Source organism: Phoxinus phoxinus, assembly GCF_949152265.1.
Source record: "Phoxinus phoxinus genome assembly, chromosome: 18".
Lineage (NCBI taxonomy): Eukaryota > Metazoa > Chordata > Actinopteri > Cypriniformes > Leuciscidae > Phoxinus > Phoxinus phoxinus.
Genome location: NC_136893.1, coordinates 25,035,351 through 25,058,613, shown reverse-complemented (window position 1 = coordinate 25,058,613; position 23,263 = coordinate 25,035,351). Strand labels below are relative to the sequence as shown.

The following is a 23,263-nucleotide window of genomic DNA, read 5'->3' as shown; positions in this document are numbered from 1 at the left end:
CATCAAAAAGAAACTTCACAGGTGAAAAGTGATAGACTGACTTTTAAAAACACCTGCTATTGCATTTTTTTATTGTATAAAATCTACAACAGGTGTTTAAAGTACCATATATAGACCAATCATAAAATTACCATTAGGAAAATATAGGAAACATAATTTAGGATTCATATTATTGGTTATTGTTCAGCAGTGTACATCATTTCTTATGTATGTCACAATTCCCTGTATCTGCATATTTCAAACACTTCTTTATTGTCAATAGACAGAGCCAGAAGTTACTTTAGAGTTGAGAGGGAATGAAGCAGAAAGTTTCAAGAAGGCCTCAGAGGTGAGGGAAAACAAATGACTGGAATAAGTTAAGATTTTTTTTTTTTTTTTCAATAAACATTCATTATGTGAAAACATTAAAAAAAACTATTTAAAATATGTAAACAATATAGTAAAATAAACAATACCATGTGCAATATAGATTACAGAACATCTGTATTCCTTTTTTTCTTTGTTTTATTGCTTTAAACATGAATAGCATATTAAGCCAATTAACCAATAACCTGTAAGGTCTGAGAAAAAAAAAGAGAAAAAAAACTGGTATAATGCTTGACATTCTGTCCCCCTCACTTTTGAAATGATGGCTACGCCCCTGGCCACAGGTGCTGATCTGACATTTCGCGAGCGCCAGCGAACAGGATTGCAGCAACATGACCACGGGCACCTTTTTCCTGTTTCTACTTGCAGTGAGTAAACCTGAGTTAACTTTAATGGTAACACTTTACAATAAGGTTCATTAGTTAACATTAGTTAATTACATTAGTTAACGTTAACTAATAATGAACTCCACTTATACAGCATTTATTCATCTTTGTTAATGTTAACTTCAACATTTACTAATACTTTAGTAAAATCTTGTTAACATGAGTTAATGCACTGTGAACTAACATGAACAAACAATGAACAGCTTTATTCATATTAACTAACATTAACAAAGATTAATAAATGCTGTAACAAATGTATTGCTCATTGTTAGTTCATGTTAGTTAATACATTAACTAATGTTTAATAAATGAACCTTATTGTAAAGTGTTACCACTTTAATAATCATAATCAGCTGTAATGAATGATTAACATCATACTTTTGTTTTATTTGATAATGGTGACTACTGGACTTAATCTAATCTTCTTTATAAGTCATTATTTCTGCTCTTATTGATAAAGTTTTGAGCGCTGTCTAATTGGAGTTTTTACAAATCTCACATATAATAAACCAGATAAATAATATAATGTTAGATTAGGAATGACGTTAAAAATAAGACCGCATACATATCTATGCAAAGTCAAGGTATAAGAGAAATTGGTAACACTTTATTTTGATGGTGCCTTTTGACAAAAGATAAAAAGTTGTGATAACAAATCATGAAAATATTTATTTTACAGTGTTGACTATAAGTAATTTTGCAAATTGCAACTGCATGTCAACTAACTAGACTGTCTGCTTAATATTTCCTAACACTTTATTGTGAGTGATGGTCCGCCAACAGACACTCTACTGACTATAAGTAATTTGGCATCGGAATTCAGATTGTGATCTCTGTGAAATATTATATTGGTGATCCAGAAGATAGTAGCCTACAAAAATTCGAAAAATGTGAATATCGTGCAAAAGTTCATTTATTTCAGTAATTCAACTTCAAAGGTGATAATATTTAAAAGGTGATAAACTAATATATTATATAGACTGATAAGTGAGATATTTCAAGCCTTTATTTGTTATAATTTTGATGATTATGGATTACAGCTTATGAAAACCTTTTCACAATATTCTGATTTTGAATTCGGGGTTTTCATAAGCTGTAAGCTATAATCATCAAAATTATAACAAATAAAGGCTTGAAATATCTCACTTTGCATGTAATGAGTCTATATAATATAGTTTCACCTCTTAAGTTGAATTACTGAAATAAATTAACTTTTGCACCATATTAATTTTTTTTTATTGTTTCGCCTTTATGTCGTGCTTTAGTACAGAATGCAGCAGTTAACTTAAAGTGTGTCATAAACATGTTAAAGAGAAACTAAATTACAGTCATGTACAGAAACAGATTAATCCGTGGTTTATGAAACTCATTTGTTGTTGCTTCCTTGTGTTTGCAGTGAAAGTTTCACTTTGACTTTGAAGCGTCTAATAAATTATTACATGTAAATGGAGCAAGAACCCTCGATACAAAATGTGTCAAATAGATCAACATATTTAAAGAAACACGCCACTTTTTTTTGGAAATAGGCTCATTTTCCAGCTCCCCTAGAGTTAAACAGTTTTACCTTTTTTCGAATCCATTCAGCCGATCTCCGGGTCTGGCGGTAGCACTTTTAGCATAGCTTAGCAAAGATCATTGAATCTGATTAGACCGTTAGCATCTCTCTCAAAAAAATTACCAAAGAGTTTCGATATTTTTCCCATTTAAAACTTGACTCTTCTGTACATCGTGTACTAAGACCGACAGAAAATGAAAAGTTGTGATTTTCTAGGCCAATATGACTAGGAACTAAACTCTCATTCCTGCGTAATAATCAAGGAACTGCTGCGCTACATGCAGCGCAATGATATTACAAACTTAGTGCCGGTCACGTTGGAAGTTACCGAGCTGGGACTATTTTCAGGCGCTGCGTAATATCATTGCGCTGCTGGTACGTCAGCAGTTCCTTCATTATTACGCAGGAATGAGAGTTTAGTTCCTAGTCATATTGGCCTAGAAAATCGCAACTTTTCATTTTCTGTTGGTCTTACTACACAATGTAACTAAGAGTCAAGTTTTAAATAGAAAAATATCAAAAGTCTTTGGTCATTTTTTTGAGAGAGATGCTAACGGTCTAATCACTAATCAGATTTAATTATGCTAAGCTATACTAAAAGTGTTACCGCCAGAACCAGAGATCGGCTGAATGGATTCGAAAACGTACTCGGTTACTAACGTAACCTCGGTTCTCTCTAGAGAGATACTCTCGTATTGCGTAGTAAACTACGCTTTGGGGAAAATCCTTTTCCACGAGAATACTGAAGCCAAAAATTATCCTTAATTTTGTATAAATGTAAAACGCATTGCCGCAGCATACAGACACAGGCGAGGCAGCTCGCGCGCCGATTGGCTGCTATGCGGGCAACTGCTTGAGCCTATCGAGCGAGACCTAGAGTGACGTCACACCCAATGAGTCACGTCCCGCCGAAACGGGCGTGGCTTAGGGCTATAAATTGCGCTCGCAGGCTCATTTTCTCAGATTTTTAACAGTGAAGCAACCAGAGCGCATACACGGCAGGATACGCAGTACTCGTTCCTCTCTCTAGAGAGAACCGAGGTTACGTTAGTAACCGAGTTAGTAACCGAGAAAGAGATACTCTCGTACTGCGTAGTAAACTACGCTTTAGGGAACGCAATGTAAAACGCTGTGTATGCCGGGATCCGACACCATAGACCCCGAGCAATCAGCTGGGGTTCATACAGTGCATAATCACCCAGGGGACTCACAGGGAATCCTGAAAGAAGAGGGTTTTAGCCACTATCTTCCAAAAATTGGCAGCTCAGAGCAGCCCTGCTATTTATCATAGCCATGTATCAGAGACTGAGACTTCAGTCTAACAACTTTTGGCCATACTAGACCGATAGTAACCTGGCTTGTAAAGCAGGAACCTCTAGGTTATAAAACCTGATAAATGTAGACGGGGAGGCCCAGCTTGCCGCCATACAAATATCCTGTAAGGCAATCCCACTTGACCAGGCCCACGAAGAAGCCATGCTCCTCGTGGAGTGCGCTTTGACACCCAAAGGGCATTGAATGCCTTTGGATGCGTAAGCCAGAGCTATAGCGGCTAGTCCCTTAGAACGCCCGCTGAACGAAACAAAGAGCTCCTCCGTCTGTCTAAAGCTCTTAATGCCCTAACCGGGCAGAGAAAACTCTCGTCCTCATTTTCCCCAGAAGGGCAGACAGGGAAATGACCTGTGCCCTAAACGGTGTATTTAGGGATTTCGGGACATACCCATGCTTAGGTTTGAGTATGACCCTCGAGTCATTAGGCCCAAACTCCATGCACGTAGCACTCACTGAGAGCGCGTGTAGATCCCCAATGCGCTTCACTGAAGCGAGAGCCAGAAGAAACACCGTCTTAAATGACAGGTGTTTAATATCAATCTCCTGAAGAAGCTCAAAAGGATGACCCTTCATGGCGTCCAGCACCGTGGAAAGGTCCCGTATGGGAACTGTGGGATTCAGTCTCTTAGCTCCTTTAAGGAACCGAATGACTAAATCGTTCCTTCCTATGGGCTGGCCAAGCGCAGTTTTCGAGAACACCGCTATGGCCGCCACATATACTTTGAGCGTGGAAGGGGACCTCCCCTTATCCAACAGCTCTTGTAGGAAAGAGAGAACCTCTGCCACTCCGCAGTCTGGGGGTGACACGCCACGAGTCGTGCACCAACCAGAAAATACTGACCACTTAGAGGCATAGAGACGTCGCGTAGACGGAGCTCTGGCGTGATCGTGTTTAACACTCCCTGTGGGAGGTCAGCGGATACCCGATGATGGCCCACACGTGAAGGGACCATAGCTCCGGGTGAGGATGCCAAATCGAACCACTTGCTTAAGAAAGGAGATCCCTCCTCAGAGGCACTGGCCACGGGGCGGTGCTTGCTAACTGCATCACAGCTGGGAACAAGGGCTGATTCAACCAGAGCGGCGCTACCAGCAGCACTGAGCATCCTTCCTCCCTGATCCGCTCCACCACCTGGGTCAGGAGGGAGACAGGGGGAAAAGCATAAAGAGGACGACGAGGCCACGAGTGGGCTAGAGCGTCCTTGCTATTTGAGAAAAATTCTGGACAATGAGCGTTTCCCTGAGACGCAAACAGGTCTACATCCGCTCTGCCGAACTTCTTCCACAGCAGCCGTACTGTCTGTGGGTGCAAAGACCATTCCCCTGTCGGAACGTGGTTCCTGGACAGTCTGTCTGGTCCAACATTCAGGCGCCCTGGCACGTGCGCTGCTTTCAGTGAGAGCAGGTTGCTGCGTGCCCATATCAGGAGGCGTCTGGTCAGCCTGTATAACAGCCGGGACCTGAGGCCGCCCTGGCGATTTATGTAGGATACCACTGACATGCTGTCTGAACGTATCAGGACGTGGCAACCCGTAATCAGGGGACGAAAACGCGTGAGCGCTTTGCACACTGGTAACATCTCGAGGCAGTTTATGTGGAGGAGCTTTTCTCGCTCTGACCAAAAGCCAAACAGCGGTCTGCCCTTGAGCAGCGCTCCCCATCCTGCGTTGGATGCGTCCGTAGACACCACCTTCAGTCTCGAGGAAGTCCCCAGGTTTACAACTGAACGGTACCAGTCTTTCGACCTCCAAGGGTTCAAAGCTGCAACGCATGCTTGATTGACCTTGAGGCGAAGCCAACCGGTGGCCCACGTATTGTGAGGCACCCTCCCTTTTAGCCATCTTTTGAAAACTCTTTAGAGGGAGTACAGCGCCGCAGCGGAAAGAGCTGACTGTGCGCTGAATATGTAGTGCGCGCTGTGGCGACAGCTGTGCTGTCATTGACAGCGAGTTCAGTTCTATTCCCAGAAAAGAAATAATCTGTCTGGGGGATAGCGAACTCTTTTCCCAGTTCACTGTGAGACCGAGATTCTCAAGTTGATCCAGTAACATGGTTCTGTGCGCCTTGATCTCTGAGTGAGATTGGGCTAGAATGAGCCAGTCGTTTAAATAGTTCAGCACTCGAACGCCCCGAAGTTTGAGGGGAACGAGCGCTGCGTCCATGCACTTCGTAAATGTACGGGGTGCCAGGGACAAGCCGAACGGCAGGACTGTGTACTGGTATGCCTGACCCTCGAAGGCGAATCTCAAAAATCGCCTGTGACGTGACGCAATCTGTATTTGAAAATACGCGTCCTTTAGATCTATTGACACAAACCAGTCTCCCTGGCGAACGTGCGCGATGATTTTTCTAGTCGTGAGCATCTTGAACTGGCGCTTTATAAGCGCTCTGTTCAGTTGCCTCAGATCTAGTATGGGTCTTAGACCCCCGTCCAGAGGTCTGCACTCCCGCGGGAGCAAAACAGTGCGGCACGGGACAAATTTTGAAAGGTCATTGCGTGAGCGGGCGGGATGATGGAGGTGCACTTGCGGGTGCGGGCGGGAGGGATGATACGCTGCACTCCCGCAAATTAAATATGAGTGTCAAGTAAAATATATAAATGATTAAAGTAGCGTACATAATTTGTAGTTGTGAGGGAGATTATGTTTGGCAGCAATAAAAAAGTTTTAAACAGCCTAAACTTGTGGATGTTGTCGTTTGGGGTAGGGCGGGGCCTAATCTCACGCACACTTGTTTAGAGACAATTCCTTCCCGGCAAGCTTCAAGTTAAAAATAGATAGCATGGACGATGTGTCCCAGCCTCCAGCGCACCGTCCGAACGGGCTTTCAGCATTTGTGGTCGCATACTGGAGCAAAGACGCAGTGTGCTGAAGCCCTCATCAGTAAACAACCTACTTTTCCTTCATGGTTAGCCTATTCAAAGAACCCAGCTGCTTGTTTTTTTGATCATTTTCATTTAGACATGCTGGTAGCGACCTGCTGATTTTTTTTATTTTTTTTAATTAATATTATTATTATTATTAAAAGGTAGGCCCAGGCTATTTTCAGTTTAACATCTGCACTGAGGCTCAAAGCCCAAATCGTTTTCATTTTTTTTCGAATGTTCATGGCTAGCCTATAATGTGACCAGAACATTATCTAGGCTAATATTTAATTATATATATTAGATAGATAATAATAATACCTAATCTAATTAATTTTATATTTTTTTGGTTAGCCTATTGTGAATATTATGCTAGGCTATTCGTAATATACGTTTCGTGTTTTGTGATCACATTTTAAATGTTTAACTGGCCTGTGATATAGTCTATAGTCTAGGCTAGATAAGAATGATCCGTTTTACAAATGTTCCTATGTGTAGGCCATACCTAAGGCTGTTATTTTTTGTATTATTTATTTTATTTTATTTAAATTTTATTTAGGCTGTTTTTGTGTTACACGTTAATTAAGCCTATTGGAATTTGGGCCGATTTATGTTTATCTTTATTGTTACGGAGGACTATTTCTTGTTTTGTAATGTATGGTTGAACATATGGCTAAGCAATAAATACGTTACCAAGTATTGGTAAGGAATTATGTGCGCACGCATTTTTTTTCCAAGACCTTTCATGAGACAGAAAGTGAACATCCATCCTGCCTGCCATCTTGCGGGAATTTGCGGGCTGGAGCGGGACATAATATCACAGATGCGGGCGGGAGCGGGACTAAAAATGACAAATCTTTGTGGGAGCGGGCAGGAGCAGGACTGAACACTGCGGGAGCGGGCGTGAGCGGGACTGAAAATTGTGTCCCGCGCAGGTCTCTACCCCCGTCTTTCTTGGGTACCAGGAAGTATCTGCTGTAAAGCCCCCCTTCGCTCTGAACCTGAGATAAAGGTTCTATAGCCCCTTTTCTTAGAAGCTTCTGAATTTCGGCTCGAAGTAGGTGTGCTACTTTCGAATTTACCGAAGTCTCGACGCGCACAAACTGCAGCGAATAGCCTTCTTTTATGATGTTTAGCACCCATTTTGAAACCAAGGGAAGCTTCGCCCACGCGTCTGCACGGGTTGCTAGGGGCTGAGTGAGAAGCGCGCTTTGATCAGCTCGCGATACAACGGCTTCTGTGAGCTGTGACAGAAATGTCGTGCTCTCAACATCTGAGGCCGGGGCCGCGCTGATAACAGCGGGCAGAATGTCCGTGCTCAACCCCTCTGCGGTGGTTAACTGGGAGGGGGAGGGCTGGACGGGCTCCGTAGGAACCGTAGTGCTTGTGTGTGAACGTGGGCGCGGGGGAGCGGGCACGTTTACCACCTTTATAGCATCGCTCGCCTGAGCAGAGCGCCTGCATGCAGGTTTCGTTTTTACAGAAACCGTGCGATAAGCAGGAGGTAGCATTAGTGGGCACTGGGTTGTGGGCACATATGCTACTTTTAACGCGCAATCGAGCTGAGTCGATTTTATGTGCGCGGGGCCGTGTTTGTGTGTAGGGATGGGCACATAGCAGTGGGCAGTCTTACTACACATGAAACACCATCGGCCGTGGCCGGGACACCAGAAAATACGCTCTTTAAGGGATTTATCTGGGTAGCCGTGAAAACGGCTGTTGTGTGCAGGCAAGCGGGTAATGGAACAGGCTTGTTGACTGCTAAATACTCTGGACCAGTCACTTCTCTTGGGACTGGACGAGCGGCAAACTTCGGTGAAAATCCGGCCGCAGCGGGACTTGAACACCGTCGGTTTCCTAAGAGTGCTAGGATGACTTTGGTACCTCAGGCTTCAACGTGATCTTCGGCCGCGGGCCGCGCGGGGCGGCGGCTAGAAGATCGAGAGCGCGGTCTCGAGCTCTGTGTCTGGCGGTGTTGAGAAGAGGCGTTGGGCGGAGGCTTAGGCTGTGCACTCTGAGCAGACGGTTTCGCATGGCCTGCTGCAGAGTTGGAGCGCTTCGGGAGGAAGTGCTTCGGGAGGAAGTGCTTCATCGCCTGAGTCACCTTCTGTACCTCAGCGTACCTGTCGGTGAAGTCTTTGACCGAGGTTCTGAAGAGGCCAGCAGGGGAAAGCGGCGCGTCGAGGAACGCGGTGCGCTCCGCATCCGGCATGTCTGAGAGCGTGAGCCAGATATGCCTCTCAGACACGGCGGGACGTGACGCTGAAGGGCGCGAAGCGCCCTCATTGGGTGTGACGTCACTCTAGGTCTCGCTCGATAGGCTCAAGCAGTTGCCCGCATAGCAGCCAATCGGCGCGCGAGCTGCCTCGCCTGTGTCTGTATGCTGCGGTAATGCGTTTTACATTTATACAAAATTAAGGATAATTTTTGGCTTCAGTATTCTCGTGGAAAAGGATTTTCCCCAAAGCGTAGTTTACTACGCAATACGAGAGTATCTCTCGTAAGAGAACGGTTGATAACTTTAGGGGAGCTGGGAAATGAGCCTATTTCCAAAAAAAGTGAGTGTTCCTTTAAGTGGATGTTACAGTCTATTATGTAAAAATATTTACGCACCAATCATTCCTCAGACTTTGAGAGGGATGACTATTGATGACTATTGATAATCACTATTGATTGTATGTTTTTCAATTAGTATTATCCTGTTTTTTGTGTATTCATCAGCTTGTTGAAGTGACCGCTTCAAGCAAAAATGATGCCGCCAATCGAGAAAAGCGGGTAGGTAATCTAAATAAACAAACTTGAAAGTTATGTCTCAGCTCACTGTCTTCTATCTTGACACAACTTGTCCCTTAAAACAACAAATTCCCACCTGTCATCAGACCATAAAACAAGACTTGGTTTAGAATAGAATACATATTACATCATGTAACATACAGACTTGACTTGACTTGACATACAGAAACGTATACAGAAATATAGAGCTAGAAGTATTTTTGAAAGACGCATTACTATCAAACAGGAGATTTAGAAAATCAGACAAAATCATCAGACATCATCCATAATGTCTTCCCGTATTGGGTCCAATGAAGGTCGCTCAGGATCTGTTGAGCTTTGTTTTCCTAATAATTTTAAGTCATTGCACTGTAAAAAAAATTATATATATTTTCAACCATCAAAAGAATGGAATTTTATTTAAATGTCTTTAAATGTATTTTTATTTTCCTTATTATTTATTAGGGGCCAAGCACCGAAGGTGCGGGCACCTATTGTATCTGTTCCGGTTCTTCTTCTTCTTTTTCTTTTTCTTCCGACTGGGCGTCAATGGCAGCCTATAGAACCGTTTGCGGGAAACTTATTTTGGTTTGACATTCTGATAGAGGACAGTCCCAACAGTAATTGCACCAATTTTGGTGTCTCTAACTCATTCCCTCTAGCGCCACCACCTGTCCAAAGTTTCACTTATATTATGCTAATAACTTTTAAACCGTAAGGCCTATCAACAAAATATTTTTTTCCTGATTCCTGAGCTAATAACGATTCGATTGCACCCTATGACGTCATTTTCCATCATAAAAATTTTGTCCGCCATTTTGAATTGTCCAAAAAACCTTCTTTTGCGAACTCGTCCTAGACGGTTTGTCCGATTTGCACCAAAATTGCACCACCTAGTGGATAATTTTTTTCCCCAAATGCTTATAACTTTGGGTGTGGTCGACTTATTCTCACGGGAGTCATCTCCTTAGAGTCCTGAATCGTTGCCGAGTCCAACGATATCACACTTGCCAGGTTTCGGCATATGGTTTGTCCAGCTTTGTAATTTAGCGCTTAAAAAACATTTGGTGATATCTTCGAAACCTCTAGTCCGATCGACACGAAACCACCGTCAGAAGTTTGGAAACATAGGTCGATAGCCATATTTCAATGCCCAAATGCGAAAATATTGATAATAAGGGGTAGTCAAATTTAATCTAAGTCATGTGTCAGTCATTTTTGACGTGTTTTTTCACATAAATGTCTATAACTCCGAAGCGAATTGAGATATTTTCACCAAAATTGACACACATATGTATGGGCTCACTGTGAGGACACATAAAAAATGGTGGGATTGAGCCTCTTGGTGGCGCTATAATAGAACAAAACATGAAATTCCCATTGACTTTAATACAGTTTTGTGATGTAAAATGCTATACTTAATGAATGCATTGCTGTAACATTACGAAACTCAGTATGTGCCATCAGCATAATGCCCTGAAGGTACTCAAAATATTTCCAGACAGCGCCACCTTTTGGTCAAAAGTTATAATGAAATTTCCAAAAATGCTAATAACTTTTGAATATATTTGCCTATAGTAATGACACTGATCTCAATCGATTCCTTGGGTTATGCTGAAAACATAGATACCAATTTTGCCATAGTCAGTCAAACTTCCTGTCCGCCATCTTTATTTCCTTTTAAAACGTACTTTTTCTAACTCCTCCTAGACCGAACTAGGTTTTCCGATTTTCCGATTCAGATTTTCACCAAAATCGGATTGTGTCATCTCCAGACCATGCCGAGTAAAAGTTATGGATTTCGTGTCGATAGACAAAACCGCTTTCGTATACCACAGATGCAAAGTTGAGGCATGATGCCAAAATGACTATTCAGGCTTTATATCTGCAATGCCTTGACATATTGACACCAAACTTTGTATGTGTCATTGTCACTTCACTCTGACCACATCACATCAGTTTCGTAATTGCGCCACCTATTGGTCGAAAGTGATAATCATATTTTTAGTTAATGTATGTGATTTTTTTAACCATTTTGCCAAAATTCATCTTTAAATGTCTTCAATTGCTCCTTGCTGCAGTTGGTCTCACACTCACACTTTGGCATGTCTTGTCGTCTTGCTTGCGCTTGGCCCCGGTGATTGCTGCTTGCAGCTATATTTATCATTATTATTATGTACTGTAGCATGTTTTATCCCATTTTATATTTTATTAAATTTTTGTTAAGTCTACTTGCCTTTTAAGTTATCTGTCCTTAAATATTTAAGTTAATTCAATGGGAAGGCCACATTAGGCGATCTTGGTAAAACAAGTTTTGTAAGGCACTATTACTGAATAAAAATGGGGGAATGAGTTTCTTCAATTAATTTGAGTAGACTCAACTTATTACGCTTTACAGTGCAAAATCAGAAAGGAAAATGATCATCACTCAATAAATCTCTTTCTGTCTCAAAGGAAGCTGTTCTTATTCGTTCAAAGAGAAGCTGGGTTCTGTCCACCATTGATCTTGAGGAGAACAAGCCTGGACCTTATCCCTTTGAGCTAACACAGGTAACTTTACACAGTCACTGATTCCAGTGCGGGGAGTTCAGCCTGTTCACAGAAACGTGAAGACCTCATGAAATCTCTTGATGATAGCAGTTTTTGGTTATGGTTACACTTGAATAAAATTGTATAAAACACAGTTAAATGTACCCAGCATATATGTTACATGAGAGATAGAAAGAGAGAGAGAAAGAAAGTGTAGAGAGATGGAAGGCAGAGCTCAGGTAGAGAGGAAAAGAAAAGCCCCCAAGAAGAAGAGCCACCAGTTTAGGGGTGTAAATCGGACAGTTCATCACGATACGATATCGATTCTCTCAGCCAGCGATACGATATTTGCAGATACCTCAAAAAAATTCTGCGATACGATTACGATTCGATTCGATTCAGGGCTATATCGATCGATTAATCGAAATTTAGATATTATGTGCCAAGTGTACACAACCAGTTAGGTTTATTAACTCACAAATGCATCCAAAAATATATAACATGAAAGTTTAATTAAACTCTTTGAAAATTGCTCACCCTCTCCCAATTGGGACATTTACAAGATAACGTTATATGAACATGAACAAGAACGGAGTTAGGCCATCTCTATAACAGAAGAGTTCGTTTGCAAAAACAGATAACTTTATTTTTAATAAAATAAAATGTTTTTTTATTTTTTATTGTGCATTTGAATATCAATCAAACTGCAGCTGGGTTGTTTTGATTAAGTAATAATAACTAAAGAAAATACAGGTAACTTATAAAATTAAAGTTAATTGAAAGTAATTTTTTATTTTATTTTTGTGTGGCAAAAGCAGAAAACTCCACATTTCATGTTTCAGAGTTAAACAAAGCCAAGTAATTGCTATGATACATAATTAAACACTTAATAATAATAATAATAATAACAATAATATGTTTAATTTATATAGCGCCTTTCCCAAGCTCAAGGACGCTTCACAATAACAGTAAAGAACAAACAATAATTTCAAACATGAGTGGACAATAGACATTTGCCCAGTCCAAGCGATCGCAGTTGCGTTTCGCAGTGCAAGTGTAGTAAACAGAAACAATAGTCAAAAAAAATTAATCATCACAATGACAGTAAAGAACAAACAATACGTTTGGACAATAGACATTACAAGACTATTTACAGAGAGCATGGAAGATCGGCAGCTGAAGCAAAGGTCTGGTGCAACAGACTAATGGTGCGTAAGGAAACTGGTTAAGAAAAACATGTCATGACGGATAATATTTTTTAAACAGATGGGTTTTGAGTTTAGACTTAAATTCATGCAGTGTTGTTGTTGTCCTAAGAGCCAGTGGAAGAGAGTTCTATAGCTTAGGGGCTATAACTGAGAAAGACCTGCCACCCATTGATGAAAGGCAAAATCTCGGCTCACAGAGGAGTTCACAGCCAGAAGATCGGAGAGGTCGAGGGGGAATATTGTCACGGGACGGGGGAATCAAAGACGGCAGGCAGAGTTGAAGGATCCAAATGCAGGGAGATTTTAATGAAAATAAACAATCATAACTTACGTCAAGAACTAAATAACACTGAGAAAACCAAAGAAACCACGGGGAACTGGAGACACCTGCATGACATGAAACAACGACCGACAGAGAACCAGAGAAAACAAGGGCTATTTAAACAAAGGGGTAAACAAGCTTAACAAGGGAAAATTACACACCTGGAGCAGACTAATGAAAATGTAAAAGACTACAAAACTACAACCTGGCCACAGGAAACAGGACAAAGGAAAGAATACAGAAACTAGACACAAAGAAAGTACAACATAAAAGTCCCACAGAGCACAATACACAGAAGCAGATCTGACATTACCCCCCCCTCAAAGGAGTGGCTTACAGACGCTCCACAACCAGTCTTGGAGGGAGGTGAAGCGGAGGAGGAACCGGGGGAGGGATGGCGGGTCAGGAACGCAGAGTGGAAGCAGGATGGAGACGGCCCTTCGGGCGGCCAGGGAAGAGCAGACAGTCCATCGGGCGGAGACGTCAGTCGATCGGGCGGCCAGGGCGGAGACTTTCCCTCGGGCGGCCAGGGCGGAGACTTTCCCTCGGGCGGCCAGGGCGGAGACTTTCCCTCGGGCGGCCAGGGCGGAGACTTTCCCTCGGGCGGCCAGGGCGGAGACTTTCCCTCGGACGGCCAGGGCGGAGACGACACCTCGGGCGGCCAGGGCTGAGACGACACCTCGGGCGGCCAGGGCGGAGACTTTCCCTCGGGCGGCCAGGGCGGAGACTTTCCCTCGGGCGGCCAGGGCGGAGACTTTCCCTCGGGCGGCCAGGGCGGAGACTTTCCCTCGGGCGGCCAGGGCGGAGACTTTCCCTCGGGCGGCCAGGGCGGAGACTTTCCCTCGGGCGGCCAGGGCGGAGACTTTCCCTCGGGCGGCCAGGGCGGAGACTTTCCCTCTGACGGCCAGGGCGGAGACTTTCCCTCGGGCGGCCAGGGCGGAGACTTTCCCTCGGGCGGCCAGGGCGGAGACTTTCCCTCGTGACGTGAACGGTCTCTGGTTCCGCAGACGTGACGTGAACGGTCTCTGGATCCGCAGACGTGACGTGAACGGTCTCTGGATCCGCAGACGTGACGTGAACGGTCTCTGGATCCGCAGACGTGACGTGACGTGAACGGTCTCTGGATCCGCAGACGTGACGTGAACGGTCTCTGGATCCGCAGACGTGACGTGAACGGTCTCTGGATCCGCAGACGTGACGTGACGTGAACGGTCTCTGGATCCGCAGACGTGACGTGACGTGAACGGTCTCTGGATCCGCAGGTGTGACGTGAACGGTCTCTGGATCCGCTGACGTGAACGGTCTCTGGATCCGCAGACGTGACGTGAACGGTCTCTGGATCCGCAGACGTGACGTGAACGGTCTCTGGATCCGCAGACGTGACGTGAACGGTCTCAGACACTGGAACGGCGGTGGCCTCCCTGTCTGAAACCCCCAGACTTGACCCCACCGCAGAGAAGCCAGCTGCTCGCACCGAACAAAGCGCAGTGTCTTCCAGGCTCGACGCCAGTCTCAAATACCCATGGACCACCCTAATGTCCTCATCGTCCATAATCATGGCTACTGGGAACTCTGACTTGGTGGCCATGACATCTGGAAGTTCTGGCCTGGCTGCCATGACAGGACGAGATTCTGGGGTGGGGGCTACTGTGGGAATGTCATGTTCCTCCTCCGTGACTCCCACAGTAAGTGCAGAGCCGCTCAACTGCAGTGCAAGATAGATGTAATACTCCAGTGTCCAGTTAAGATCCCAAAATGGCATGAGTGAGCTGAGCGGTTCAGACAGCCCTCCCCGAAAGAATATCATCAGGCATTCCTTGCTCATGTTGCTCAAATTAGCCAACTCAATAAAATCCAGATAATAATCCTCAACACAACGATCTCCTTGACAGAGACGCGTAATTCTCCCTGCTGGATCCATCGGTCGTTCTGTCACGGGACGGGGGAATCAAAGACGGCAGGCAGAGTTGAAGGATCCAAATGCAGGGAGATTTTAATGAAAATAAACAATCATAACTTACGTCAAGAACTAAATAACACTGAGAAAACCAAAGAAACCACGGGGAACTGGAGACACCTGCATGACATGAAACAACGACCGACAGAGAACCAGAGAAAACAAGGGCTATTTAAACAAAGGGGTAAACAAGCTTAACAAGGGAAAATTACACACCTGGAGCAGACTAATGAAAATGTAAAAGACTACAAAACTACAACCTGGCCACAGGAAACAGGACAAAGGAAAGAATACAGAAACTAGACACAAAGAAAGTACAACATAAAAGTCCTACAGAGCACAAGACACAGAAGCAGATCTGACAAATATAAGGAGAAAGTAAATCAGAGAGATATGAAGGAGCAAGACCATTGAGTGACTTAAAGGTAAGCAGAAGAATTTTGTAAGTAATACGAGAAGACACGGGTAGCCAGTGTAGGTCAAACAGAATTGGAGTGATATGAGTAGATCGTTTAGTGGAAGTTAGCAGTCTTGCTGCAGAGTTTTAAATATATTGCAAACGTGAGATAGTAGAACATTACAGTAGTCGAGGCGAGATGTGATAAACGCATGTACCAGCAATTCAGCGTCTTTTGGGGTGACATAGGGACGGAGTTTGGCAATGTGGCGGAGTTGAACAAATGCAGCTTTACAGAGTTGACTAATATAGGCGTCGAAGGTCAGTGAAGGGTCCAGAGTGATACCCAAGTTTTTGACAGTGGCAGATGGAATAATGGATGTAGCTTCAAGGTCAAGTGTGGGAATATTAGTTATATTTTTTGTTAGAGATGGTGGACCAGTAATTAAGATTTCTGTTTTAGTCAGATTCAAACTGAGAAAGTTGCAGTTCAGCCAGGTCTTTAATTCATCAATACATGAGGATAGTGATGTAGTCTGGTGAATAGAGTCCGGACGGCAAGCCGGTATAAATCTGAATATCGTCGGCATAACAGTGGTATTGAAAACCATGATATTACCAATAATTTGTCCGAGAGGCAAAATGTAAATAATAAACAGTAGTGGACCGAGAACTGATCCCTGTGGAACACCCTGATTTAAAATGACAGTGGGATATTTATAGTTGTGCATGTAGTATTTTCTGTCTGTCAGATAGGAGGAAAACGTACTCGGTTACTGACGTAACCTCGGTTCTCTCTAGAGAGAGGAACGAGTACTGCGTTGTCGTAGCAACGCATTGGGGAAAATCCTTTTCCACGAGAATACTGAAGCAAAAATTATCCTTAATTTTGTATCAATGTAAAACGCATTGCCACAGCATACAGACCTAGGCGAGACAGCTCGTGCGCCAATTGGCTGCTGTGCGGCAAATGCTTAAGTCAATGGAGCGAGCCCTTGAGTGACGTCACACCCAATGAGGGCGCTTCGCACCCTCCCGCGTCACGTCCCGCCGAAACGGGCGTGGCTTAGGGCTATATATTTCGCTCACAGGCTTATGAACTCTGATTTTTAAAGCGAAAGCAACCAGAGCGCATACACGGTAGGAAACGCAGTACTCGTTCTTCTCTCTAGAGAGAACCGAGGTTACGTTAGTAACCGAGTACGTTCTCTTACGAGAGATACTCTCGTACTGCGTTGTCGTAGCAACGCATTGGGGAACACCCTGTAAGACGCCGTGTGTGCAGTGATCCGACACCATAGACCCAGAGCACTGAGCTGGGGCTCATATAGTACATAATCACCTGTAGGACTCACAGAGAATCCTGAAAGAGGTGGGTTCTAACCACCATCTCCCACAAAAGTGACTGCATTTAGCAGATCAGTATAGAGATGACTGCACTTAGCAGATCAGTATAAAGTCGACTGCGCTTAGCAGATCAGTACAGAAATAACTGCGCTTAGCAGCTCAGCATAATTATGCCGTAGTAGACGACTGAAAAGTCAGTCTAACAAATACGGTTATTCAAACCGAAAATCTCTTGGCCTGTAAGGCGGGTACCTCGAGGTTATAAAACCTGATAAATGTTGAGGTGAGGCCCAGCCTGCCGCCATACAAATATCCTGTAAGGCAATCCCACTCGACCAAGCCCACGAAGAAGCCATACTTCTTGTGGAGTGCGCTCTAACACCCAAAGGGCACTGAATGCCTTTGGATGCTTACGCTAGAGCTATAGCGTCCACTATCCATCTGGATAGGCTCTGTTTCGAAGTGGCCAGTCCCTTGAGACGCCCACTGAACGAAACGAAAAGCTGCTCTGTCTGTCTGAAAGCAGACGAGCGCGACACATAAGCTCTCAATGCCCTCACCGGGCAGATGAGATTTTCGTCCATACTATCCCCGGTGACCGGAAGGGCAGACAGGGAAATAACCTGCGCCCTAAACGGTGTGTTTAGGGATTTCGGAACGTAACCAGGCTTAGGTTTGAGCACGACTCTGGAGTCATTAAGCCCAAATTCCATGCACGACGCGCTCACCGAGAGCGCGTGTAAGTCCCCAACGCGCTTCACTGAAGCGAGAGCCAGGAGAAACACTGTCTTGAGCGACAGGTGTTTCATATCAATCTCCTGAAGAGGCTCGAAAGGAGGACCCTTCATGGCGTCCAGCACCGTGGAAAGGTCCCAAATGGGAACTGTGGGAGGTCTGGGTGGATTAAGTCTCCTAGCTCCTTTAAGGAACCGAATGACTAAATCGTTCCTTCCTATGGACTGGCCGTGTGCGGTTTCAGAGAAAGCCGCTATAGCCGCCACGTATACTTTGAGTGTGGAAGGGGATCTCCCGCTATCCAACATCTCTTGTAAGAAGGACAAAACCTCTGTTACTCCGCATTCTGGGGGTGACACGCCGCGAGACGTGCACCAGCCAGAGAAAACTGACCATTTTGACGCATAGAGCCGTCGCGTAGACGTTGATCGTGTTTAACACTCCCTGAGGGAGGTCAGCGGATACCCGTTAATGGCCCACACGTGAAGGGACCATAGCTCCGGGTGAGGATGCCAAATCGAACCGTTTGCTTGAGAGAGGAGATCCCTCCTCAGAGGCACTGGCCACAGGGCGGTGCTGGCTAACTGCATCACAGCTGGGAACCAGGGTTGATTCAACCAGAGTGGCGCTACTAGCAGCACTGAGCATCCCTCCTCCCTGATACTCTCCACCACCTGAGTCAGGAGGGAGACAGGGGGAAAAGCGTACAGGGGACGGCGTGGCCACTGATGAGCCAGCGCGTCCTTGCTTTTTGAGAAAAATTCTAGACAGTGAGCGTTCACTGTGAGAGGTCCACTTCCGCTCTGCCGAATTTCCTCCACAACAGTTGTACTGTGTGTGGGTGTAATGACCATTCTCCTGCCGGAACGCGGTTCCTGGACAGTACATCTGGTCCAACATTCAGGTGCCCTGGCACGTGCGCCGCCCTTAGTGAAAGGAGGTTGCAGCGCGCCCATATCAAAAGGGGTTTGGTCAGCCTGTATAACGACAGGGACCTGAGGCCGCCCTGGCGATTTATGTATGACACCACTGACATGCTGTCTGAACGTATCAGTACATGGCAGCCCATAATCAGGGGACGAAAGCGAGTGAGCGCTTTGCACACTGCTAACATCTCGAGGCAGTTTATGTGGAGGAGCTTTTCTCGCTCTGACCAAAGGCCAAACAGCGGTCTGCCCTCGAGCAGCGCTCCCCATCCTGCGTTGGATGCGTCCGTAGACACCACCCTCAGACTCGAGGAAGTCCCTAGGCTTACACCTGACAGGTACCAGTCTTTTGACTTCCACGGTTTCAAAGCTGCAACGCAAGCTTGATTGACCTTGATGCGAAGCCGACCGGTGGCCCATGCTTTGCATGGCACCCTCCCTTTGAGCCATATCTGCAGCGGGCGCATGCGCATGCGCAGCAGGCCCAGCTGCAGTACTGCAGATGCTGAGGCCATCAGACCTAGCATTTTCTGAAAGCTCTTTAGAGGGAGAACAGCGCCGCAGCGAAATGAGCTGACTGTGCGCTGGATACGCAGCGCGCGCTGTTGTGACAGCTGCGCTGTCATCGACAGCGAGTTCAGTTCCAGTCCCAGAAAAGAAATATTCTGACTGGGGGATAGCGAATTCTTTTCCCAGTTTACTGTGAGACCGATATTCTCGAGGTGACAGCAGGGCTCTGTGCGCCACTATCTCTGAATGAGATTGGGCTAGAATGAGCCAATCGTCCAAATAGTTCAGCACTCGAACACCCTGCAGTTTGAGGGGAGCGAGTGCTGCGTCCATGCACTTCGTAAATGTACGGGGTGCTAGAGACAAGCCGAACGGCAGGACTTTGTACTGGTATGCCTGGCCCTCGAAGGCGAATCTCAAAAATCGCCTGTGATGTGACGCAATCTGTATTTGAAAATACGCGTCCTTTAGATCTACTGACACGAACCAGTCTCCTTGGCGAACGTGCGTGAGGATTTTTCTGGTCGTTAGCATTCTGAACTGCCGTTTCACAAGTGCTCTGTTCAGTTGCCTCAGATCTAGTATGGGTCTGAGAGCCCCGTCTTTCTTGGGTACCAGGAAGTATCTGCTGTAAAGCCCCCCTTCGCTCTGAGCCTGAGATAAAGGTTTGATAGCCCTTTTTCTCAGAAGTTTCTGAATTTCGGCTCGAAGTAGATGTGCTACACTCGAATCTACCGAAGTCTCGACGCGCGCCGCGTGGCGGCGAGGGCGTCTGCGAAACTGTAGCGAATAGCCTTCTTTTATGATGTTTATCACCCATTTTGAAACCCCGGGAAGCTTTTCCCATGCATCTGCACGTGTAGCTAGGGGCTGAGTGAAAAGCGCGCTCTGATCGACTTTGCAATGTCTCGCTTGCAACATCTGAGGCCGGGGCCGCGCTTATGAAAGCGGGCAGAATGTCCGCGCTCGACCCCTCGACAGCCTTCAGGCGGGAGAGGGAGGGCTGGACGGGCTCCGTAGGAACCGTGATGCTTATGTGGGAACGCGCGCACTGGGGACCGGGCACGTTTACCACCTTTATAGCATCGCTCGCCGGAGCGGAGCGCCTGCACGCAGGTTTCGTTTTTACAGAAACCGTGCGATGAGCAGGAGGTAGCATTAGTGGGCACTGGGTAGTGGGCACGTGTGCTACTTTTAACGCGCAATCGAACTGGGTCGATTTTATGTGCGCGGGCCCTGTGTGTGGGGCCGTGTTTGTGTGTAGGGATGTGCACATTACAGCGGGCAGATTTACTACACAAGAAACACCATCGGCCGTGGCCGGGACACCAGAAAATGCACTCTTTAATGGATTTATCTGGGTAGCCGTGAAAACGGCTGTTGTGTGCAGGCAAGCGGCCAGTGAGACACGCCTGTTGGCTGCAATGATCGCAGGTACAATCGCTTTGCTTGGGACTGCACGAGCGGTGAGCTTCGGTGAGGGTCCGGCCGCAGCGGGACTTTAACACCGACGCTTCCCTAGCAGTGCTAGGATGTCTTCGGGGGCTCTGGCTTCAACGCTACCTTCTGTCGCGGGCCACGCGGCGCGGCGACCGGAAGAGCGAGAGCGCGGTCTCGAGCTCTGGGTCTGGCGGCGCTGAGATGAGGAGCTGGGCGGCGGTCTCGGCTGTGAGCTCTGAGTGGGCGGTTTCGCACGGCCTGCTGCAGAGCTGGAGTGCTTCGGCAAGAAGTGCTTCATAGCCTGGGTCGCCTTCTGCACCTCCGCATACCTGTCGGTGAAGTCCTTCACCGAAGTCCCGAAGAGGCCAGCAGGGGAGAGCGGGGCGTGGAGGAACGGGGTCCGTTCTGCTGCTGGCATGTCTGAGAGCGTTAACCAGAGGTGCCTCTCAGACACGGTGATCGCCGCCATTCTGTGTCCGATGGCTTGGGCCGCAGACTTCGAAGCGCGAAGAGCCAGGTCTGTAGCGCTTCTCAGATCCGCCACGCAGATCGCATCGGGTCCGTTCTCGTCCAGCTTGCGGAGGAGATCGGCCTGGAAGATCTGCAGTGTCGCCATGGAGTGCAGCACTGACGCGGCCTGTCCGTTGGCGGCATAAGCGCGACGGAGCAGGGATGACGTCGTGCAGCAAGCCTTTGAAGGCAGCGCCATCTTAGCCCGCCGTCCAGCGGAGGGTGGGCATAAGTGGGCCGCGATAGGCTCTTCGACCGGCGGGAGGGAAAGGTAGCCTCTGTTTTTAGCGTCGTCGACCTCGGAGAACGCTAGGGAAACAGATGACCTCGTCCTCGTGGAATACGGGAAAGTCCAAGCTCTCGCGACCTCCTCATGAAGCTCAGGAAGGAAGGGGGCGGGCTTTGAGACTGGTGTCGACTTCTCCCCGGACAGAAAGTAGCCATCCAGTCGGTTTTTAGCGGGCTGCTCGGGCGAAACCCACTCAAGGCCAAGGCTCGCCGTGGCTTGAGTGAGAACGCGCATGAGCTCCACCTCGATGCTCGCTCTTTTTCCTTTTGGCGTGGGGGCAGGGGGCGCGAGATCCGCAGAGCTCGCCCATTCCTCGCTGCCGGAAGCCAAAACCGAGCACGAGTCCTCGTCCCTCAGCAAGTCGTCGATAGCGATGTCATCGATGTCGTCGACGGAAGCGGCGGCAATCTGCGGTCGCTGTCCGTCGGGTATCGACGCTGAGGAAGCCGGAGACACAGTTCGCGGGCGCGCCGGCGAACTTTGACGGCTTGACGGAGGTTCGGGGTTCCGCTGTGCGCGGCGCTTTTTACGACGCGGCACAACAGCGGAGAACACAGGCTCTTGGAACGACGCCAGGCGAGTCCGCAGAGTCGCCAGAGGCAGTAGTTCGCAGTGATGGCAGCTGCCATCCGCAAGGGCGATAGCCGCGTGTTCCTCGCCCAGGCAGGAAGCGCAAATCACGTGGCGGTCCCCGTCGCTGAGCGTGGTCCGTTTGCACGAACCGCAGAGAGGCATCTTGAAGAAGACGCCGCTCTAGATACAAAAAGGGTTAAATAAATGTCGCGCCGGCGACCTCACACACACTCAACACAGTGAAAAGGATATCGAGCGCCGGAACGCGCAGCTGGAAGGCGACGAAGGCGGCGGTGCCAGCAGCTTGTCGTGACTTCTCCCGCTGAGGTGCTCTCTCGACGGCGCAGCTTCTTCACTCGGATCAGCGATGAGGTGCTCTTCGCTGAAGGATTAAAAATCAGAGTTCATAAGCCTGTGAGCGAAATATATAGCCCTAAGCCACGCCCGTTTCGGCGGGACGTGACGCGGGAGGGCGCGAAGCGCCCTCATTGGGTGTGACGTCACTCAAGGGCTCGCTCCATTGGCTTAAGCATTTGCCGCACAGCAGCCAATAGGCGCGCGAGCTGTCTCGCCTAGGTCTGTATGCTGTGGCAATGCGTTTTACATTGATACAAAATTAAGGATAATTTTTGCTTCAGTATTCTCGTGGAAAAGGATTTTCCCCGATGCGTTGCTATGACAACGCAGTACGAGAGTATCTCTCGTAAGAGAACCAGGATAGCGCGGCTCCTGAGATACCAATCTATGAGAGGCGCTTCAGTAAGAGTTTATGACAGACAGTATCAAAAGCTGAGCTGAGGTCGAGTAGTAAAAGTATGGAGAGGTTTCCCGAGTCACCAGAGAGTAAGAGGTCATTGATAACCCTTACTAATGCAGTTTCAGTACTGTGATTTTGGCGGAAACCAGACTGAAATAAATCCAAACTATCATTGAGAGACAGAAATGACTGCAATTGAGTTGCAACAACCTTTTTCCACTTGGTTAATCTTTGTAACGTTGATCTCCTCAGGCCTCAGCTTACAGACACCTCTCAAACTTTGTTGTTGTGATTAACGTACACGCAACACAGAGAGCTTTTCCCTCGCCACTGACGTGCCTTTAGCAAGATTGCCTTTAGCAAGATTCCTGGACGCCAAGATTCCGTTTCAGGTTTTATTTTCCTTTTACGCCCCGAAGAAGATATCACGGGTTCATCAAGTTCGTTGAAATCCATCCTCGATCACTTTTTTGACTAGCGCGTCTTTTC

General features: G+C 46.7%; 1 protein-coding gene across 1 annotated transcript in view; it reads left to right on the top strand.

Moving 5' to 3' along the window:
- The first annotated feature begins 679 nt into the window (after positions 1 to 679).
- Positions 680 to 23,263, top strand: part of LOC306985353 (cadherin-like protein 26) — a 146,028-nt gene continuing 123,444 nt past the window's right edge. Inside the window, exons 1-3 of the mRNA XM_079587513.1 lie at positions 680 to 734; positions 9,224 to 9,277; positions 11,729 to 11,824. Coding sequence (XP_079443639.1) covers positions 699 to 734; positions 9,224 to 9,277; positions 11,729 to 11,824 — 186 coding nt within the window. The 5' untranslated portion in view covers positions 680 to 698. The remainder of the gene's footprint in view (positions 735 to 9,223; positions 9,278 to 11,728; positions 11,825 to 23,263) is intronic.